General features: G+C 32.2%; 1 protein-coding gene across 2 annotated transcripts; it reads left to right on the top strand.

Annotated features, from left to right (window-relative positions):
* Positions 1-511: 511 nt before the first annotated feature.
* On the top strand, positions 512-13,147 carry LOC129918843 (KH domain-containing, RNA-binding, signal transduction-associated protein 3). 2 transcript variants are annotated; one of them, XR_008773009.1, is made up of 6 exons: positions 513-847; positions 966-1,084; positions 7,715-8,124; positions 8,194-8,324; positions 12,802-12,988; positions 13,062-13,147. XR_008773009.1 is itself a non-coding variant. In XM_055999588.1 (5 exons), the coding sequence occupies exons 1-5, from the start codon at positions 682-684 to the stop codon at positions 8,593-8,595; spliced, it is 936 nt and encodes a 311-aa protein (XP_055855563.1). In that variant the 5' UTR covers positions 512-681; the 3' UTR covers positions 8,596-8,630. The 2 variants fall into 2 exon arrangements, 1 of the variants encoding a protein (XP_055855563.1); XM_055999588.1 differs by lacking the exons at positions 12,802-12,988; positions 13,062-13,147 and adding an exon at positions 8,486-8,630 and having other exon boundaries at positions 512-847.
* The last annotated feature ends 2,762 nt before the right edge of the window (positions 13,148-15,909 follow it).

The following is a 15,909-nucleotide window of genomic DNA, read 5'->3' as shown; positions in this document are numbered from 1 at the left end:
TATTTGCATTGAAAAAAAAAAATATTTATTGCAACAAAAAAATTTTGCATTCAAAAAAAATTTATTGCAAATGAAAACAATTTGCATTGAAAATAAAATTTTTATAGCAGATAAAAATATTTTGCATTAAAAAAAAAATTTTTTTTGCAAATAAAAAATTTTCTGGAATTAAAAAAAAAAACAAAATTCAATGCAAAGTGTCTGCATTAAATAATTTTTTAATACTCTTCGAACTTCCTACAATTTTAGCTATTTGACCATACATAAACTTTTTCAACTATAATACTGAAATAATAAAAGGTCAAAATGTCATTAAACGATATAATTTCAATGAACATAATTTTTTGTGTGGTAATTCTCTATTGTCTATTGTAACCTAGCACTAAAACGAACTACCCTACCTACAAAAAACCGGCTTTCAGTACACTCAAAACCAAAATTAATCCATCGCATTACAACGCAATAGTTGCAGAAAAAATAAAATAAAAAAAAAAGAAATTGTCATTCATCGCATCATCGACCGTCGCCATTGCATTTCTTTTTCTTCTAGCTCCGCACGGTGTATAGTTTTTCATTTTAATCAAGTGAAATTAAATATATATTATATTTTTTAAATCAAAAAAACTCACATTTAAATTCAATTAAATTACTTGAAAAATATTTGAAAAAAAAATCATCATCATGAGTGATATGGAAGTTGAAGGAAATGGCATTGAAATTGATGACCACACTGAGAATGGCAGAGTTCGTCTGAATGAAATGGCCACAAAATACATTCAGGATTTGATGGGCGAAAAGTCTCGCATGGAAAATCAATATCCACTTGCTCAAAAGCTTATTGATGATGGTATGTACATACATAATAAAAAATAAAATTTTATTTTATTTGTTTTAATAATTATGATTAAATTATTTTTTCTTTTGTAAAATTTATAAAAAAAAAAATATGCATTTTAAATTTGTAGCACTTGAAAAAGTCCATACAACAGGCAGGATACCGACACGTGAGCAGTATGCTGATGTCTACCAGCAGAAGACAATAAAACTTGCACAGAAAGTTCATGTGCCTATCAAGGATAAAAAGGTGAGTGCACAAAAATGTTGGCTTAGAGTTTTTTTTTTATCAATGGCGACGTGAAAGTTTGTTCACGGATTCATTCATTCAGACAAATTGTTTTTTTTTTTTAAGAGTATTTCATCTGAATTTGAAGCTTATTTAGGGCGACTTGTAATAGATTGCTTTATCCGTATGTTGATTATTTCCTTGACCAAAGTTAGCTCTTTTACTAACAAAGAATCTGTAGGAATCGGAAGTCACAAAGAAGTAACTCCAACTCTTGTCAATATTGAGAAGAAAGTATAGATGCTTCAAAAAATGTATAATATGTATCACCTTTCGACTGGATATTAAATGGAGACTGTTGTTGCGTGGGCATGGGCACACGACAATAAACTCAATTTAATTCAAATTTCAACCCCTTTAATCTTATTCCTCCTTTTTTTTTAACTTGATTCGAAACGAAACCAGCCCCATCCCAGTTTTTGTATGATTTATTGGTATGCAAGTGAATTATAAAATCGAAATGAAACAAAATGCACAGAAAGGCGAGAAAGTAATTGTATATATGTAGTTGTTGTGCGTACACGTTGTAAGGTTCATTACTATGAAAAACCAACAATGGAATGATTCTTTAAGAAAAGTGAACAAATGTCATGTATGAATCTTTCGAAGGTGGGAGGTCTTATATACAGGGTGTCCCAAAAGTAATGGATCAAACGAAATATGCTGATAGGGTAACTTAAGGGCTCTCAGAATTTGGTAACTTGTTCATCAAAAATCCTTACGTTTTCCGTTTTAATGCAATTCTTCTTTTACAAAAACATTGCCAAATAACTAGGAACAATTAATTAATCAAAATGTTTTTTATCCCATACGCCATTTCGCTGCAAATTAACTAACATTTTCAAGTTTTATAAAAAATCAATTTCTAACTTTTATTTGATAGCAACACCGCAAAAAAAATTTGTACGGTGTGAGAATGGTTGATTATTTTAAAAAGTTGCCCTGTTATTCTAGTTTTCAAAAATGTATAAAAGTTCCCAAAGCTGCAGTTATATCGCATAATATTGCAAAATACTGTTGCAAAGTAGGGATTTTTCGAAATTTCACAAGAATTGCATTAAATCGAAAACCGTAAGGATTTGGGATGAACAAGTTACCAAATTCTGAGAGCCCTTAAGTTCTCCTATTAGCATATTTCGTTTGATCCATTACTTTTGGGACATTACTTTGAGAATCGACATGATATGATTTAACCTGGCTGGTATATTCGAAGGCCATATGTGTTAATCTTAATGGATTTGCTTAAATTTGTTGAGAGTTTGTATTGATTGTATTTCTTTGTACAGTGCAACACGGATATAAGAAAGTTTGAAAATCCCGGAAATTTATTTCTTAGAGCCCCCGCACACTACAAACTTTCTATCGGTCGACAGTTTAGTCGGTCTCTTAATCAGTATCAAAATGTATGAAAGTGCGCACACTACAACGATTAAGTATCGGCCGATCAAAAAGTTTGTTTAATCGAAAAAAAGTTTGTTTTGCTACACAATTGCCTTCAAACTAAAATGTTTCCTAGCGACCCGACTGTTTAGTCGGTTGCCTGTGCGCACACTAGGAGCCTAACCCGACTAAACTATCGGCCGATAGAAAGTCTGTAGTGTGCGGGGGCTCTTATATCCGAGTTTTTCTTATATAAAAACTTCGGATATAAGAAAGAAAGTTTCTTATATACAAAACACGGATATAAGAAAAAAAATTCTTATATAAAATTCATAAACAAGAAGATATGACTGATGTGTAAAAATTCTGAAAAAGATGTCGATCACACTCTATATAAACACACAATAGGTGTGTTTTTTTGTTTATCTATATAGATTTTGTGCAAAAAAACGACATCGAGATTTTTGAAATCCATGCAAACATTTGGCACCACTGTACATATTTTTATTTTAACTCCGAAGTGGGAAGGCCATTACATCCATGTTGGATGCAAACAAACATTTTCATATGGCCATGGCATCCATGGTGGATTCAAAAATTTTTTTTTTCACATAAAACCAAAAATGATCTGTATATTCTTAGCTACATTTTAAGACCATGACCATTAACATTAGTTGCGTCGTTCTTGTGTTATAAGCGTTTGAAGGTAGCCATTTTGATTTTTTTTCGATTTTTTAAAAATCAAATGTGAAAACTTTTTTATTTTTATTTCTAATTTTTCGAAAAAACTTTGGTAATTTTATATACATATCTGTTCAACAATCTTATCAGGATCCATTTAAGACTTTTATCTGAAAAGTGCATTGCGTATATCTCGAGATATTAAAATTTCAATGCAACCATGTCAAACAAATTTTTGATTATTTTTTTCTATGAGAGTTTTTTTCAAACCTCGTTTTCTCCGCTTTTTTTTTTTGTTAATATTTTCAGATATTTCTGTATGAACACAACAATTAAACTACCTTGGCACTACTGTTTTTATCGAGAGAAAGTAAAATCTGGATAATTATCTGGATTTTTCAAAAATCTATACAGATAAAGTTTTTGTTGTTTTTAACACGTAAATTGTTTTGATTTCAAAAATCTCGATGTCGTTTTTTTTGCACAAAATCTATATAGATAAACAAAAAAACACACCTAATATAAATTCTCGTATCTAAATAAATACAAGCAAAACTTAATTTAATATTTTTTTAAAGATAAAAACTTTAATGAATAACAAAAACCGCATAGATAAAAAGTCTTACAACTACTTAAATAAATTCTTAAAAAAAAATAATAATAATGATATACATATAAGAAGAAATATCTATGCTATTAAATTGAGAAGTTACATATTATTTTAATGTAATTAAATTGAGTTCTTAAGTGGAAATATGTACCTACATATGTCCTATATGTTGACTTATGAGGTAATTTTTATTAAATATAGCCTTAAAGTAAAAATGTTTTATGAGGTTATTGTTAACACTAAACACCATTTTCAAAAAGGTATAGGTAAAACATTTTTCAAGGACCACGGGCGCTTATGAAACAGTGTTTCTTTTAACATTTTTAAGATTAAAGTGGGAGAAAACACAGAAACAAGCAGCAGGTCGAATTTAAATAGAAATGTCAAAATATTTATAGAATATTCCAAGTCTTTTGCTGTCATTCCACTGGAATGCTGCCATTAAGAGTGGGATCACAAGGAAAAGCAAGGAAAAAAATTGGACAAAAGTTTCTTTGATGAATCGCATTTCTTATAGAAGCACTTTTTTGTTCTGAAAATTGATATTGGTACGCCAAATGAAGTTTATTTTAAGAGTGTTTTTCGTAAATGCGAGTTTCTTATACACGATTGCTTTCAAATTAAAATACAAGGAAAAGAATCGGTTTTTTTGGTTTTTTTTCTTATAAGCGAGTTTTTTTTATATACGTGTTTCTTATATCCGTAAAATTGTACTATGTATTAGTATCGAAGAGTTTTGTGCAGTAACGTAGTGCATCGGACTTTTAATCTGTATGATGTAGCAAGAAAAAAAATACATAAATACAAAACTTCGCTTTTTCATTGTAAGTATCCATAGCCAGGCATTTAATTCTTAGACCAAGACATTCGAGTTGTATCATGTTCAATTTTTCTACCTTGAATGTACCTACGAGAGTTTGTGCGTAAGTCGAGGAACACAATTTGGTCTGAGAAGTTTGAAGGCGACTATAACTTTTTCTATAAATTTAAAACATCCTGGTACATAATTTCCATTTGCCAAATCGAAAATAAACAATTATAATTATAATTAGAGAATTAATTTAATATAAAACTATAAGTTAAACTGAGACGCAAGAACTATAAAAAAGACTTCAGTTGAAAATTATTGAATTTTTCCAGACTGGCATCGTCTTGGTTATCTGACATGATGGCAACGTTTAAATTTTTGTATTTTTTTCAAAATTTCGTTCTGCACAATTGCGTATAACGTTTATTGTCGGTCCGGTTAAATTCACTGACAAGTTTTTGTTGTGTGTCGACCAGCATAAAAAAAAGTTTGGTGCACATTTGACCAAGCCCAACTAGGTTTATATGTTTCTGAATCCAAAACTGAAGTCACTGAGGTGGCAGTTATAGCTATCATTGAAATGCATTATTGAAAATTTGTATAACAGTTTTCAAGAAAATGGAGCAAGCAATTATGGTTATAATGTGTAACAAGGTAAGATCACTACAATTTTTTAATTTTACTTATCATGGAAATCTTTCAATGATCCAGTGAAATGATCAAATCGTTTTTTTTAAGAAAAGTCGTTATTAAATCTAAGTTTCTTTTTTAGTAGTTATATTCTATAACTTATCTTCATGTCGTGTCCTTTTATAAACATAATTTCTTTTTCTTAAAAACGTAAATTTAAAATTTCAATTATGCACTTCAATGATAGTTATTACCAGCCCCTGAAGGTCCAAATTTTCAGTAAAGTGCAAAAAACCTCAAAAAATTGTGTTTTTTCCACAATCTCAACCCCAACATCAATCCATAAATATTTTATGGATATAAGATCGGGATTTTGAGCTGGATAGATGAACCCATCGATCCGAAAGGCAATATTTTTTTTTTTAAAGCATTTTAAGAATCATTTTCATGCATGAAAATCCATGCATTGATATATTTTTTTTAATGTGAAGATTAAAAAAATGTCTTCCTTTTTTATCATTATGTACAATTTTGAGCTATTTATTTAAATTAACACTTTAATTACTCAAAAACCTGAAGATTTATTTATTATGTTTGTAGTAAGTTAAGCTGTGTATGGCGTTGATGTCTGCCGTTCAATACCACATGCCTTAAACAACTTATCGAACCTTTGATTGCAGAATTCAGTCCCATTATCTGATCGGAATTTCTTGATTTGTTTTCCGGTTTGTTTCTCAACCAAAGCCTTGAATTCACAGAATTTAGAAAATGCTTCATCTTTGGATTTAAGAAAATAGGTAAAAGTTTTTCTTCTAAACTCGTCAACCAAAACAAATGCATAGCGAGCTCCACCAATTGAAATATTTTCCATCGGCCCTGTTAGGTCAGCGTGCACTGTTTCTAAATGCGCCATTGATCTTGAGCCAGCTTTCTTGAACGGCAATCTTGATTGTTTCCCTTTCAAACAAGTGACACAAACATATTCCCCACTGTCTTCAAGAAACCTTCAACAGCACCAGACTTCATTTTCTTCAGGTCCTGATAGTTCAAATGACCCAACCGCCGATGCCAAGTCTCGCTATTTTCAGCTGATGCAATTGCAACGAAACCACAATGTTGCAAACTATTCAGGCGATATAAACTATCAACCATGGAAGCTATTGCCAAAATGTTCTTCTGTTGGCCTCGAACTTCACATCGATCTGTAAAGAAGTCAACTATATGTCCACGTTTTGTAATCTGACTTACAGATAGAAGATTCGCTGTCAAGTTCGGAATGCACAAAACGTTCTTTACTTCGATCATATTTGGTTTTCCATTTACATCAGCTGGTAACTTCACCGAAAAAGAAGATTCAACCTTCATTTTAATGCTATTAGCTGCAGTTATATCAGGTATCGCTGGTTTCTCTGCATTGAAAATCCGACTTTTGTTCATGGTAAGATGTTGCGTTGCGCCAGAATCAATATACCAATCACCTGGGTTGAAATTACCAGCCAAAAACACAGCACTAAAAGAAGCTCCAGATTTAGTTTTTTCATCCACCTTGTTGGAGTTCTTCATTGGACAATCGGGAGATTTATGTCCAAATTTGTTGCAGCTATAGCAACGTTTTCCCTTTTTCTTAGTGAAACCTTTTTTATTTCCACTGTGTCCACTAAAGAATGCACCCTCACCACTCACTGAAGAAACTTCTTGCAACAGTTTGGTTTTTATTGCATCACTAGAGAGTTTTGTATCAACATTGTCCAACGCCATGACCATTGGTGTGAACTGATCAGACAAACCGCACATCAGAAAAATTACCAACCATTCATCGTCGACTTTGAATCATATAGCATTCAAACGCTGAGCCGTCGTAATGATTGTAGCAACGTATGTTTCCATTGAACTGCAACTTTCAAGTTTTGTGCCTGTTAATTGTGTTACCAATGTAATTCGGCGTGCACGACCCTTGTCTTCAAATTTGGACTTTAATTTATCCCAAACATCTTGCGCTGTTGAAGCATCTTGGATATGTACATAAATGTTTGGATCAACGCTTAAGCAACTTTTTCCGTTCCAAGTACTACAGCCCAAAGACCATTATATTCCAAAAATGTCTGCATCTATCCCATTGCTTTTTTTCAAAATTTTATTAAAAATGTTTCGCAATTGGTCGATATTCTTAACGATTAAGATCTAATTTACATTGTCTTGTCTTACGTTGTTTCTAAATCCAATTCTATGTTAGGATTTTTGAAGCACGAATTGAAAATGTACAAAAAAAAATTCTAAGATTTGATTTGAGGCACTTCTCATCTAATGATAATACAAATCTCCATTACAAAAGTAGATACTTATTGTTAGGAATACAAACTCTTGAATCAAGATGCAGAATGTACATTGTCTTATTTGTTCGGGATATCCTTTCTGTTCTTTAATACAAAACAATTGTTATGTTTATATTTTAATAATCACTTGTATTTTTTTTCATTTCTAGTTCAATTACGTTGGAAAACTGCTCGGACCAAAGGGAAACTCTCTGCGCAGACTTCAAGAAGAAACTCAATGTAAAATAGTAATTTTAGGACGTTTCTCAATGAAAGATCGTGCTCGCGAAGAAGAACTTCGCAATTCGACAGATACCAAGTATGCCCACTTAAATCTTCCACTCCATGTGGAGATTTCCACAATAGCACCACCAGCTGAGGCCTATGCCCGAGTTGCCTACGCACTAGCCGAAATACGAAAGTATCTCATCCCTGACAAACATGACGATATCCGCCAAGAACAACTCCGTGAACTAATGGAAGATCCAGAGGCAGCGAAAAAGATAGCGCAACGTGCCCAAATGGCCGCTGCCAATATCAAGCCTCAATACCAACAGAATATGCATCAAACTTACAATAAGTAAGTACTAACCTTCTGGTCCTAAGGGGCAAATGTTTTTATTTAAATAAAAGTTCAAATTATTCCTAGGCCTCGATATAATAGCGGCAATGAGAACGGATCCAGCAGTGGATATCCCAAACAACAGCAGGCTATTAATCAACCGCAGCAACAATACTACGGTGGTGGTGGTGGCTATCAGCAGAAGACATATGCTACAGGTAAATATGCCTAAGCTTTTATTAAGAGCCACATAATTTACACCAATTACTCGAAACAAAAATAAACAAAACAAAAAATATAAAAAAAACTCGAAACTCCTATAAAACACAACAAATAAAAATAATACAAAATAAAATAAATATAATGCAAATCATTATAGCTTACCAGCATGCACCATCACACCAATCAACTACATACAATTACAGTGGTCGTGGCGGGGGTGTACGCCAACGTACAACTCCGTATCAATTCTCCACCAGAACCAAATAAATTTATTTTAGCAATTCTTTTAAAAAAACAAAGAACCCACACCTTCTCTATTTCTCATCAATTTATATCTTGTTTTAATTTGTATGAACAAAAGTTGTCTGACCAGAGGAAAAGAAAACAAATCATGTTTTACCCAAAATAGAGAAGGGACTAAAAAATTATTAAATATTTTTGAAAAAAAAGAAAGAAATTGAATAACAGACAAAAGAAAAGTCAAAATAATAATACCTATTATAATACTAACCGAAATACATTAAATAATACATAAATGTACTATTCTAATATAATACAAGAATAATTATTATCAAAAACCAAAATTAAACCTTAAATAACCAACAATTAAAAATATAACAAGCATCATGTAATTCAATAAATTGAAACAAACTTTCTATAATAATATTAAACAAAATCGGATTATAATAAAATTAAAAAAAAAATATATAAAACAAAAAAACAATGATTTATTTTTATTTAAAACCAAAAGAAATATTTATGAAATAATAGAAAAAAAAAATTATAAAAGAATTTATTTTAAAATGCAAGATTAAATTTACAACGAAAAAAAGATCAGTTTCTCCGCAAACTCTCATCAAAACTACTGATTTTTCTAAATAATTTTAGGCAAAAAATGAACAATCATAAATGACTCCGCACCAAATGTATGGATCAAATTTGTTCATGTCCATCCCAAAAGAACCGCTCGTTTTTTACACAAAGAATGAATTAATCCAATTTCGGATACCCCCTGATATGAAGTGAAGCGTAATCCAGTGAGTACGTCTTGCATCAACGAAACAAATGTAAGTCAGACGGATAAAGGTCTGGGCTATAAGGCGGGTGAGCCAAAACTTCCCATCCGCTGTTTTACAAATAGTTTTTAAACGGCCTTGAAAGATGTGCAATAAACGATGACTTTCGACAGCAGTTTTCTTTAAATTGAATCAGAAGATTAAAGCTTCCCGCCAATGAATTTTTTTCTTTGATAAACTCTACGCATTAAAAATCGGTGTTGTTTTCAATTTAACCAAATGAAACATACTGATTCGTATAGCCCTTTGACAGTACATTGATATAAATCTATTGGAAATTTAATTTCAATGTAAATAATACCCTTTACGACAATGTAAATAATACCCTTTACAACACCGTTATTAAGGCTTAAAACGATGGGAATTAAGTTTTACTCCCAATATTTAAAGGTCATTGAGAAAATAATGTCGAATTTTTTTTTTGTTTGACAGGAGAAAATCTTCAAAAGACACTTGGCAGTATTCGACACCAAGTAGTGTGGGACTCTTAACCACTAAAACCACCTCTTTATCAGGACCAATCTTGAGAGATCGACATCAGATTTTTCTTTCTTAACTTTGTAAAATCACTTTCGGGGAAGTTTAAACTTTTAATACTTTCCCATGTTTTTTTAGACCATAAGCTCATGAGGCTTGGTTCTCCTTAATCTCTTAATCTCCGTCTTGTATTCAAGGCGGACACCATTTCAGAATTGGTATTTCTTTGCAGTCTCTGATTATGCGATACAGCGTATTTTTTAACAACTTCTGTAACCGTTTCTATTTGTAAGTCACGATGTAGATCGCTATTTCTTATGTACCAAGGTGCATTAACTATTCCACGAAGGACTTTGTTTTTGGAATTTTTGGATGATTTCGGTATTTGTTTTATTTGTACAGCCCCATAATTGAATACCATAGGTCCAAACAGGCTTTAGTACTTGATTATACAGCATTATTTTGTTTTGGGTTGATAAATCCAATTGCAAGCTTAGTTCTTCTCTTTTTTGATGTGCTCTTTCCACTTTAGCTTTGCATCCAAAGTCATTCCAAGGTATTTGGCCGTATTGGCGTAAGGTACAGCTTGATTATTAATGAATATTGGAATATTGTTTATCTTTTTATTTGTAAAGTTTATATGTGAAGATTTTGTTTCATTGAGTTTCATACGCCATTTTTCGGTCGAAAATTTGAAAATAAATTCCGCCTCGTGTTTTCGGGGTGAATTACTCTACCTCCGGCGTCACATCAATTCTACCAAGTTCTAGATAATGGTCATTTTGTCAGATTCAGAAGAAAAACGCGAAAAATCTTTCAAATACATATTTTTTGGGATATACAAGCAACTTTTATCAGGAGGATGTCATGTCAAAATTCAGACTCATACATTTTGAGAATGGGTCATTTTCAAGTGTCGAAATTCGGTTTCCAAAATTCTTTATTGCAAAATGTATTCGATGTTATAGTTTGTTATCTATTCTGCCAAGGTTTTTTTAAATAGTTTACAATCAAAACCTACTCGTATCCGGAGTATACTTTTCTAAGAAAAACGATATTTAGTAAGATCAGAGAGATTTTAATAGTGAGCTAAATTTACAGCTTAATAACGGCGTTGCAATGAAGATGTGAAAAATCGACTTTGATATCGTGCCGGCTAAAAAAGTTATAGAGGTCAAAAGGTCAAGAAAATCAATTTTTTACGAATATCTCGCGAACTATTGTTCGGAGGTCAACAGACAAAGGAAAAAAAATAATGGAAATTCTTATTATATTTAAGCGAAGTGATTGAATATAATTCAATTAGGTAAAAAGTTCAAGTGACCTCAACCTCAGTGGGCTCATCAGTTAAATGCTGTAAATAATAATTTTCATTATTTTTTTCCTTTGTTTATTTAATAGCCTGATTACGGCCATTTGTTTTTAGATGCAAGAATGTATGGTTATATTCCCCTAAAATATTAAAATTCACAGTCTATTAAGGTTGTGATTCATGGACCAAATTTTGTACGTCTTAGTAAGGGTATGACAGCATCTAACTGATGAGCTAACTAACTGTCATACCTGGGCGAAACGCATAAGGAGTTGACGTCACTTGAACTTTTTAATTGGAGGTCAATAGAGGGCATTAATTTTTTTTTTTTGTCGTGGAATTAGCTACAAAATATGTTTATAACATTTTTCTTTAAATGTAACCGTTTTCGGAGAAAGCACTCACTTACGAAAAAATACATCGGCGTGATATCAATGTCTATTTTTCACATCTTTATTACAACGCCGTTATTAAGCTGTATACCAAAATTCAGCTCACAAGATTTAGAGCTGAGTAAACACATTTTTAAAAACTTACAACAGTCATACAGCCAACCAGCCAAATATGTAGGTTATCTGCGGTACGTTGATTGTTCTAATTACACTGGCTAACAAAATTAAACTTTTTTTTTGTTGGCGAAACAAAAATATACTTTTCTGAAGTATTTCGGTGTGCTGAACTCGAATCCGAAGTAAAAAAAAATTAATCAGCTCCCGTTTTTTTTAAATATTACCGTTAGGAAATGCTGTACTTCGGACCTTATTTTTGTATGTAAGAAAAATTGTTTGAGCATTTCTAGTAACGGTTTCTATAAGAACTATTATCTTTCTTTCAAGACCTGTTTAAATCTTTCCGATTTACTCCCCGAGATATCCTCAGTTGTTTGGCATTTAATATCTACCATAGAAAAGCATGTTTTGAAAGATGGAAAACAGTTTTTTTTAGAAACCGCTACTAAATATTCTAAAACAATTTTAATTATTTAAAAGAATAAGGTCCGAAGTACTTTATTTTTTACCTGCATTTTTTAACGGTAATATTTCAAAAACGGGAGCTGATTAGTTGTTTCTGACTTCGGATTCGAGTTCAGCATACCAAAAACCTTGAGAAAAGTATAGTCTTGTTTCGGCAACAAAACCCTTGCAAACCAGTGTTATCATTTCACTTTATTTTTCACTTGGTGACCTACCAGTCGGAGCGGAATGTCCGATTTCATACGAATCCAAGAGTTTTTACCTGTCGGAAGGGCACCTGAAAGCATGATTCGTATAAAATCGGAGTATTTTCGTTCCGACGGATACCTCGCTAGGGCGGAGGCGGAGAGTGGAGGTATTATGAAAAGAGATCCGAAATAAAATTAAAAAAAAAAAACATTTGAAGAGAGTAAACCATAGTGTTGCAAGAATTTTGTTTTTATTATTAATATCGAACATATTATAAAATAATAAGAGCTTGTAATCCATTAGATTTAAAACATTTATGTAAATAAACATTAAAATGTAGATTGTTATGCACCTAAATATTTATATTAAAACTTCGATGAAGAGGATTCATTTTCTTCCAGGTTTCAAACCCTTTTATCCACTAACGTTTTTCTTACATTTATAGCCAACTCGAGAAATTACAATCCGAACAATAGACGTACATAACGTATATGAGAATCAATACTAAATATTGGAACGTATGGAATGATGCAATGGACATGGGAAGTAAAGGGAAGAATCATCATTCTTCCATTATGTTAGATATATAAAAAGGAAAGCAAACGATAAGAAACGTCCCAGCCTTCAAAGAGGTAAGTTTTTGTGCAATTTTATTTTATTAGTTTTACAACAACAAAAACCAAAAAACATTTTTATGTAATAAAGCAACATTATGGCAAGGAAACAAAAAAAAAAAAAATAAAGAGAGGACAGAAAAGAAGGTAAATCTCAAGATGGTAAAAACTAATACAAAAATAAATTAACCCACTAAATATTATAAAAAAAAAAGAATTATTAATTGTAAAATAAAATGAAATAAAAAAAAGATCTATACAATCAGAAATGATAAAAAAATGTTGTTATTTTGTTGTGCGTAATTGAAATGAAACCTAGTTTTTAACAGGATAAAAATTGTAAGAGCCAGTTTTAAAACCTATTTCAGACTTGATTTAAGCCCTGAATTCAACAATTTAGGTCGATGAGCTGTGGTTCAAGCACGTATGTACTTGGCTTTTTTCCTATGTATCTAAACCGGAACTAAACCTCAGCTATACCGTCGATTTTAGAAAATACAATTTTCTGAGCAAAAAATTAAATATTTGTACAACTAGTGCTAAAGGACACAACCAATTTCCGCCGGTATTTTAGTTACAGTTTTTGTCAGTTAGAAATTTCCTCATTTCATTTAACTATTTTCATTCAGAGTTTTGAAAAACTGATTAAACAAAATCCACCCCTATTACGTAAGTCATTTGTACTAAAACGATACAAAAACGAATCGCTCTGGACGCCAAAATTGAGCCATGTGTAAAGAAATTATCGTGTCATAGGGAAGAAGAACGAAAAACGGAGGGGACTGCGAAGTCAAATTTCTAATTTTCCTAGAGCAAGTCGTTTTCTTGTCGTTTTAGTACAAACGACTTACGTCGTGATACTTAGGGGTGATGCAATTTTATCTTTCAAAACCTGATCAGCCTTATGAGTTAGTTTCACGTGGAAATGTTTCCACCCGAAATATTTTTGTTCACCCCGAATATTAAAATCTATTGCGAGTTTGCGCAGAATTGAATTAAAATTTTCCGTAGGCTTGGTTGCAGTTTTTAATACGACTAACACACCGATTCTCCCCCACAGTCACAACTTGTGAGTCACAAAAAGAATTTATTCTTCGTTAAACTGTTGAGTTGTGATCTGCTTAGTAGGAGAGCACAACTTTGTGCAAATATCAGTAAAAACTGGAGAGAAGTTATCAATTTTTGATTTTTCAAAAAACTAAAATACCTTAATAACATATGAACTTTCACTGCCTTAAAAATACACCCCATGAAGGAGCAAGACAAATCTCCATTATTCTTGTCTACATGCAATTAATTTAGAAGAATGGAAGGCACTTAGCATGGTATAAGAAAAGAAGGTATGATTACGGGAAGAATGTCTATATCGAGAACTGTCCGATAAAAGAAAAAAAAGATGGCTTCCTAAGTTTTTGACAGTTAACAAATTTGTCTTAGAAATTGTTGTTGCTTTTGACGTTGCCAAATTAAACGTCAAAAACTTATTATTCCATTTTGTAAAATGACGACTCTAATGATCATACACCTTCTCTTCTTATACCATGGGCACCTCCAGTATATCGCCTATTCCCAACGGCTGAGCAGAGATGTACACGCACAGACGTACGACATTTTGTTTCTTTTTGTTTGATTTTCCAGACTACGTAGGTCAGAACTGATGCGGAACGAATATTCTAACTCAGATTCCACTTTTAGAAGTACAAAGCATTGTATATATATTCTCATGAAGTAAAATTTTCTGTTTTGCGTCGCCACCGCTGGGATCGCTAGTTTATTTCATGTTTGAACCTTATGCAGAAAATTGAAGTGCAGATCTACCAAAAGATGTCGCTAAAGTATTTTCATGGATTGATAGTACTATAGAAATATATATACAATGGAGTGAACAAAACTATTTTCAAACTCTGAAGGCTAGGTGGCGCTAGTTTCTTCCGTCTTAAAGCCTACTATGCTGCTGAAACAAAGCGAAATTTTCCATACAAAAATAGCATAAAGAAAGTCTTAAACGAAAAATTTCGTTTTTCAGTATACGCAGCTCTAGGGAAAAATTGGAGAGTTTTCAATCATTTGTCACTTACTTTTAACTGTCCTGTGCATTTTTCTTGACTTCAAGAGCAGTGTTGACGGTTTCTTCACTTTTAAAGACTGGATCGCAGCTCAAGATAAATTTTAGCTCCCATACAAATTATCGAAAAATTTTAGCCGAGCTAAAATGGATCCCATACAAATTATCGATAACTTGTATGGGACTATTATCTCGGCTTAAATTTAGTTCGATCTGCGTACCAGCCGTAATTCATTTATTTCTTGTGTTAACAATTATTTTCTGTTGCTTTTACTTGATTTTAAAATAATTTGGAATTTTTTTATTTGACTTGACAGAATACTCGATGATATTTTTTCGTTAGCATTTTCGTTGTCGACTTGAAAATTTTTCGTTTCGCTTCAGCTGCGTACTAGACTTACTTGGGTTGAGCATATAGTACGCAGTTGAAGTGAAGCGAAAAATTTTTAAGTCTCCAAAGTCAACAGCGAATTTATTAATGCAAAATTCCACCGAGTATTATGTCAAAGCCGAAACTGGCTGTTTTTCAATTTTGCCAATTATTTTTGAGTGATGATATCGTTTTCCAGTAAAACTTTTTGAGTTTTGTATAACGAAAACTGAAGCAGAAACCGTAAATCAGGTAATAAGAAACTGCAACGACTTTTATAGGTACCCCGCTTTGGCAATTTGCTAAGTGTGACCCATACCAGGCTTGAGCCTGGTACGCTGCTCGCGCTAAATTTTAGCTCCCATACAAATTATCGAAAATTTTTAGCCGAGATAAAATGGATCCCATACAAGTTATCGATAACTTGTATGGGAATTTTATCTCGTCTAAAATTTAGCGCGAGCAGCGTACCAGGCTTTACGGCTTGGCCACACCGGAGGGTAC

This window comes from Episyrphus balteatus, chromosome 4, assembly GCF_945859705.1.
Source record: "Episyrphus balteatus chromosome 4, idEpiBalt1.1, whole genome shotgun sequence".
Classification (NCBI taxonomy): Eukaryota; Metazoa; Arthropoda; class Insecta; order Diptera; family Syrphidae; genus Episyrphus; species Episyrphus balteatus.
This window is presented reverse-complemented; position numbering and strand designations above follow the sequence as displayed.

Excerpts from the sequence above, each read along its gene's own strand:
- LOC129918843 (XM_055999588.1), top strand. The coding sequence starts at position 682 with ATGAGTGATATGGAAGTTGAAGGAAATGGCATTGAAATTGATGACCAC. Across the intron at positions 8,125-8,193 it reads ATGCATCAAACTTACAATAA|GCCTCGATATAATAGCGGCA; the intron begins GTAAGTACTAAC and ends AATTATTCCTAG. Across the intron at positions 8,325-8,485 it reads GCAGAAGACATATGCTACAG|CTTACCAGCATGCACCATCA; the intron begins GTAAATATGCCT and ends AAATCATTATAG.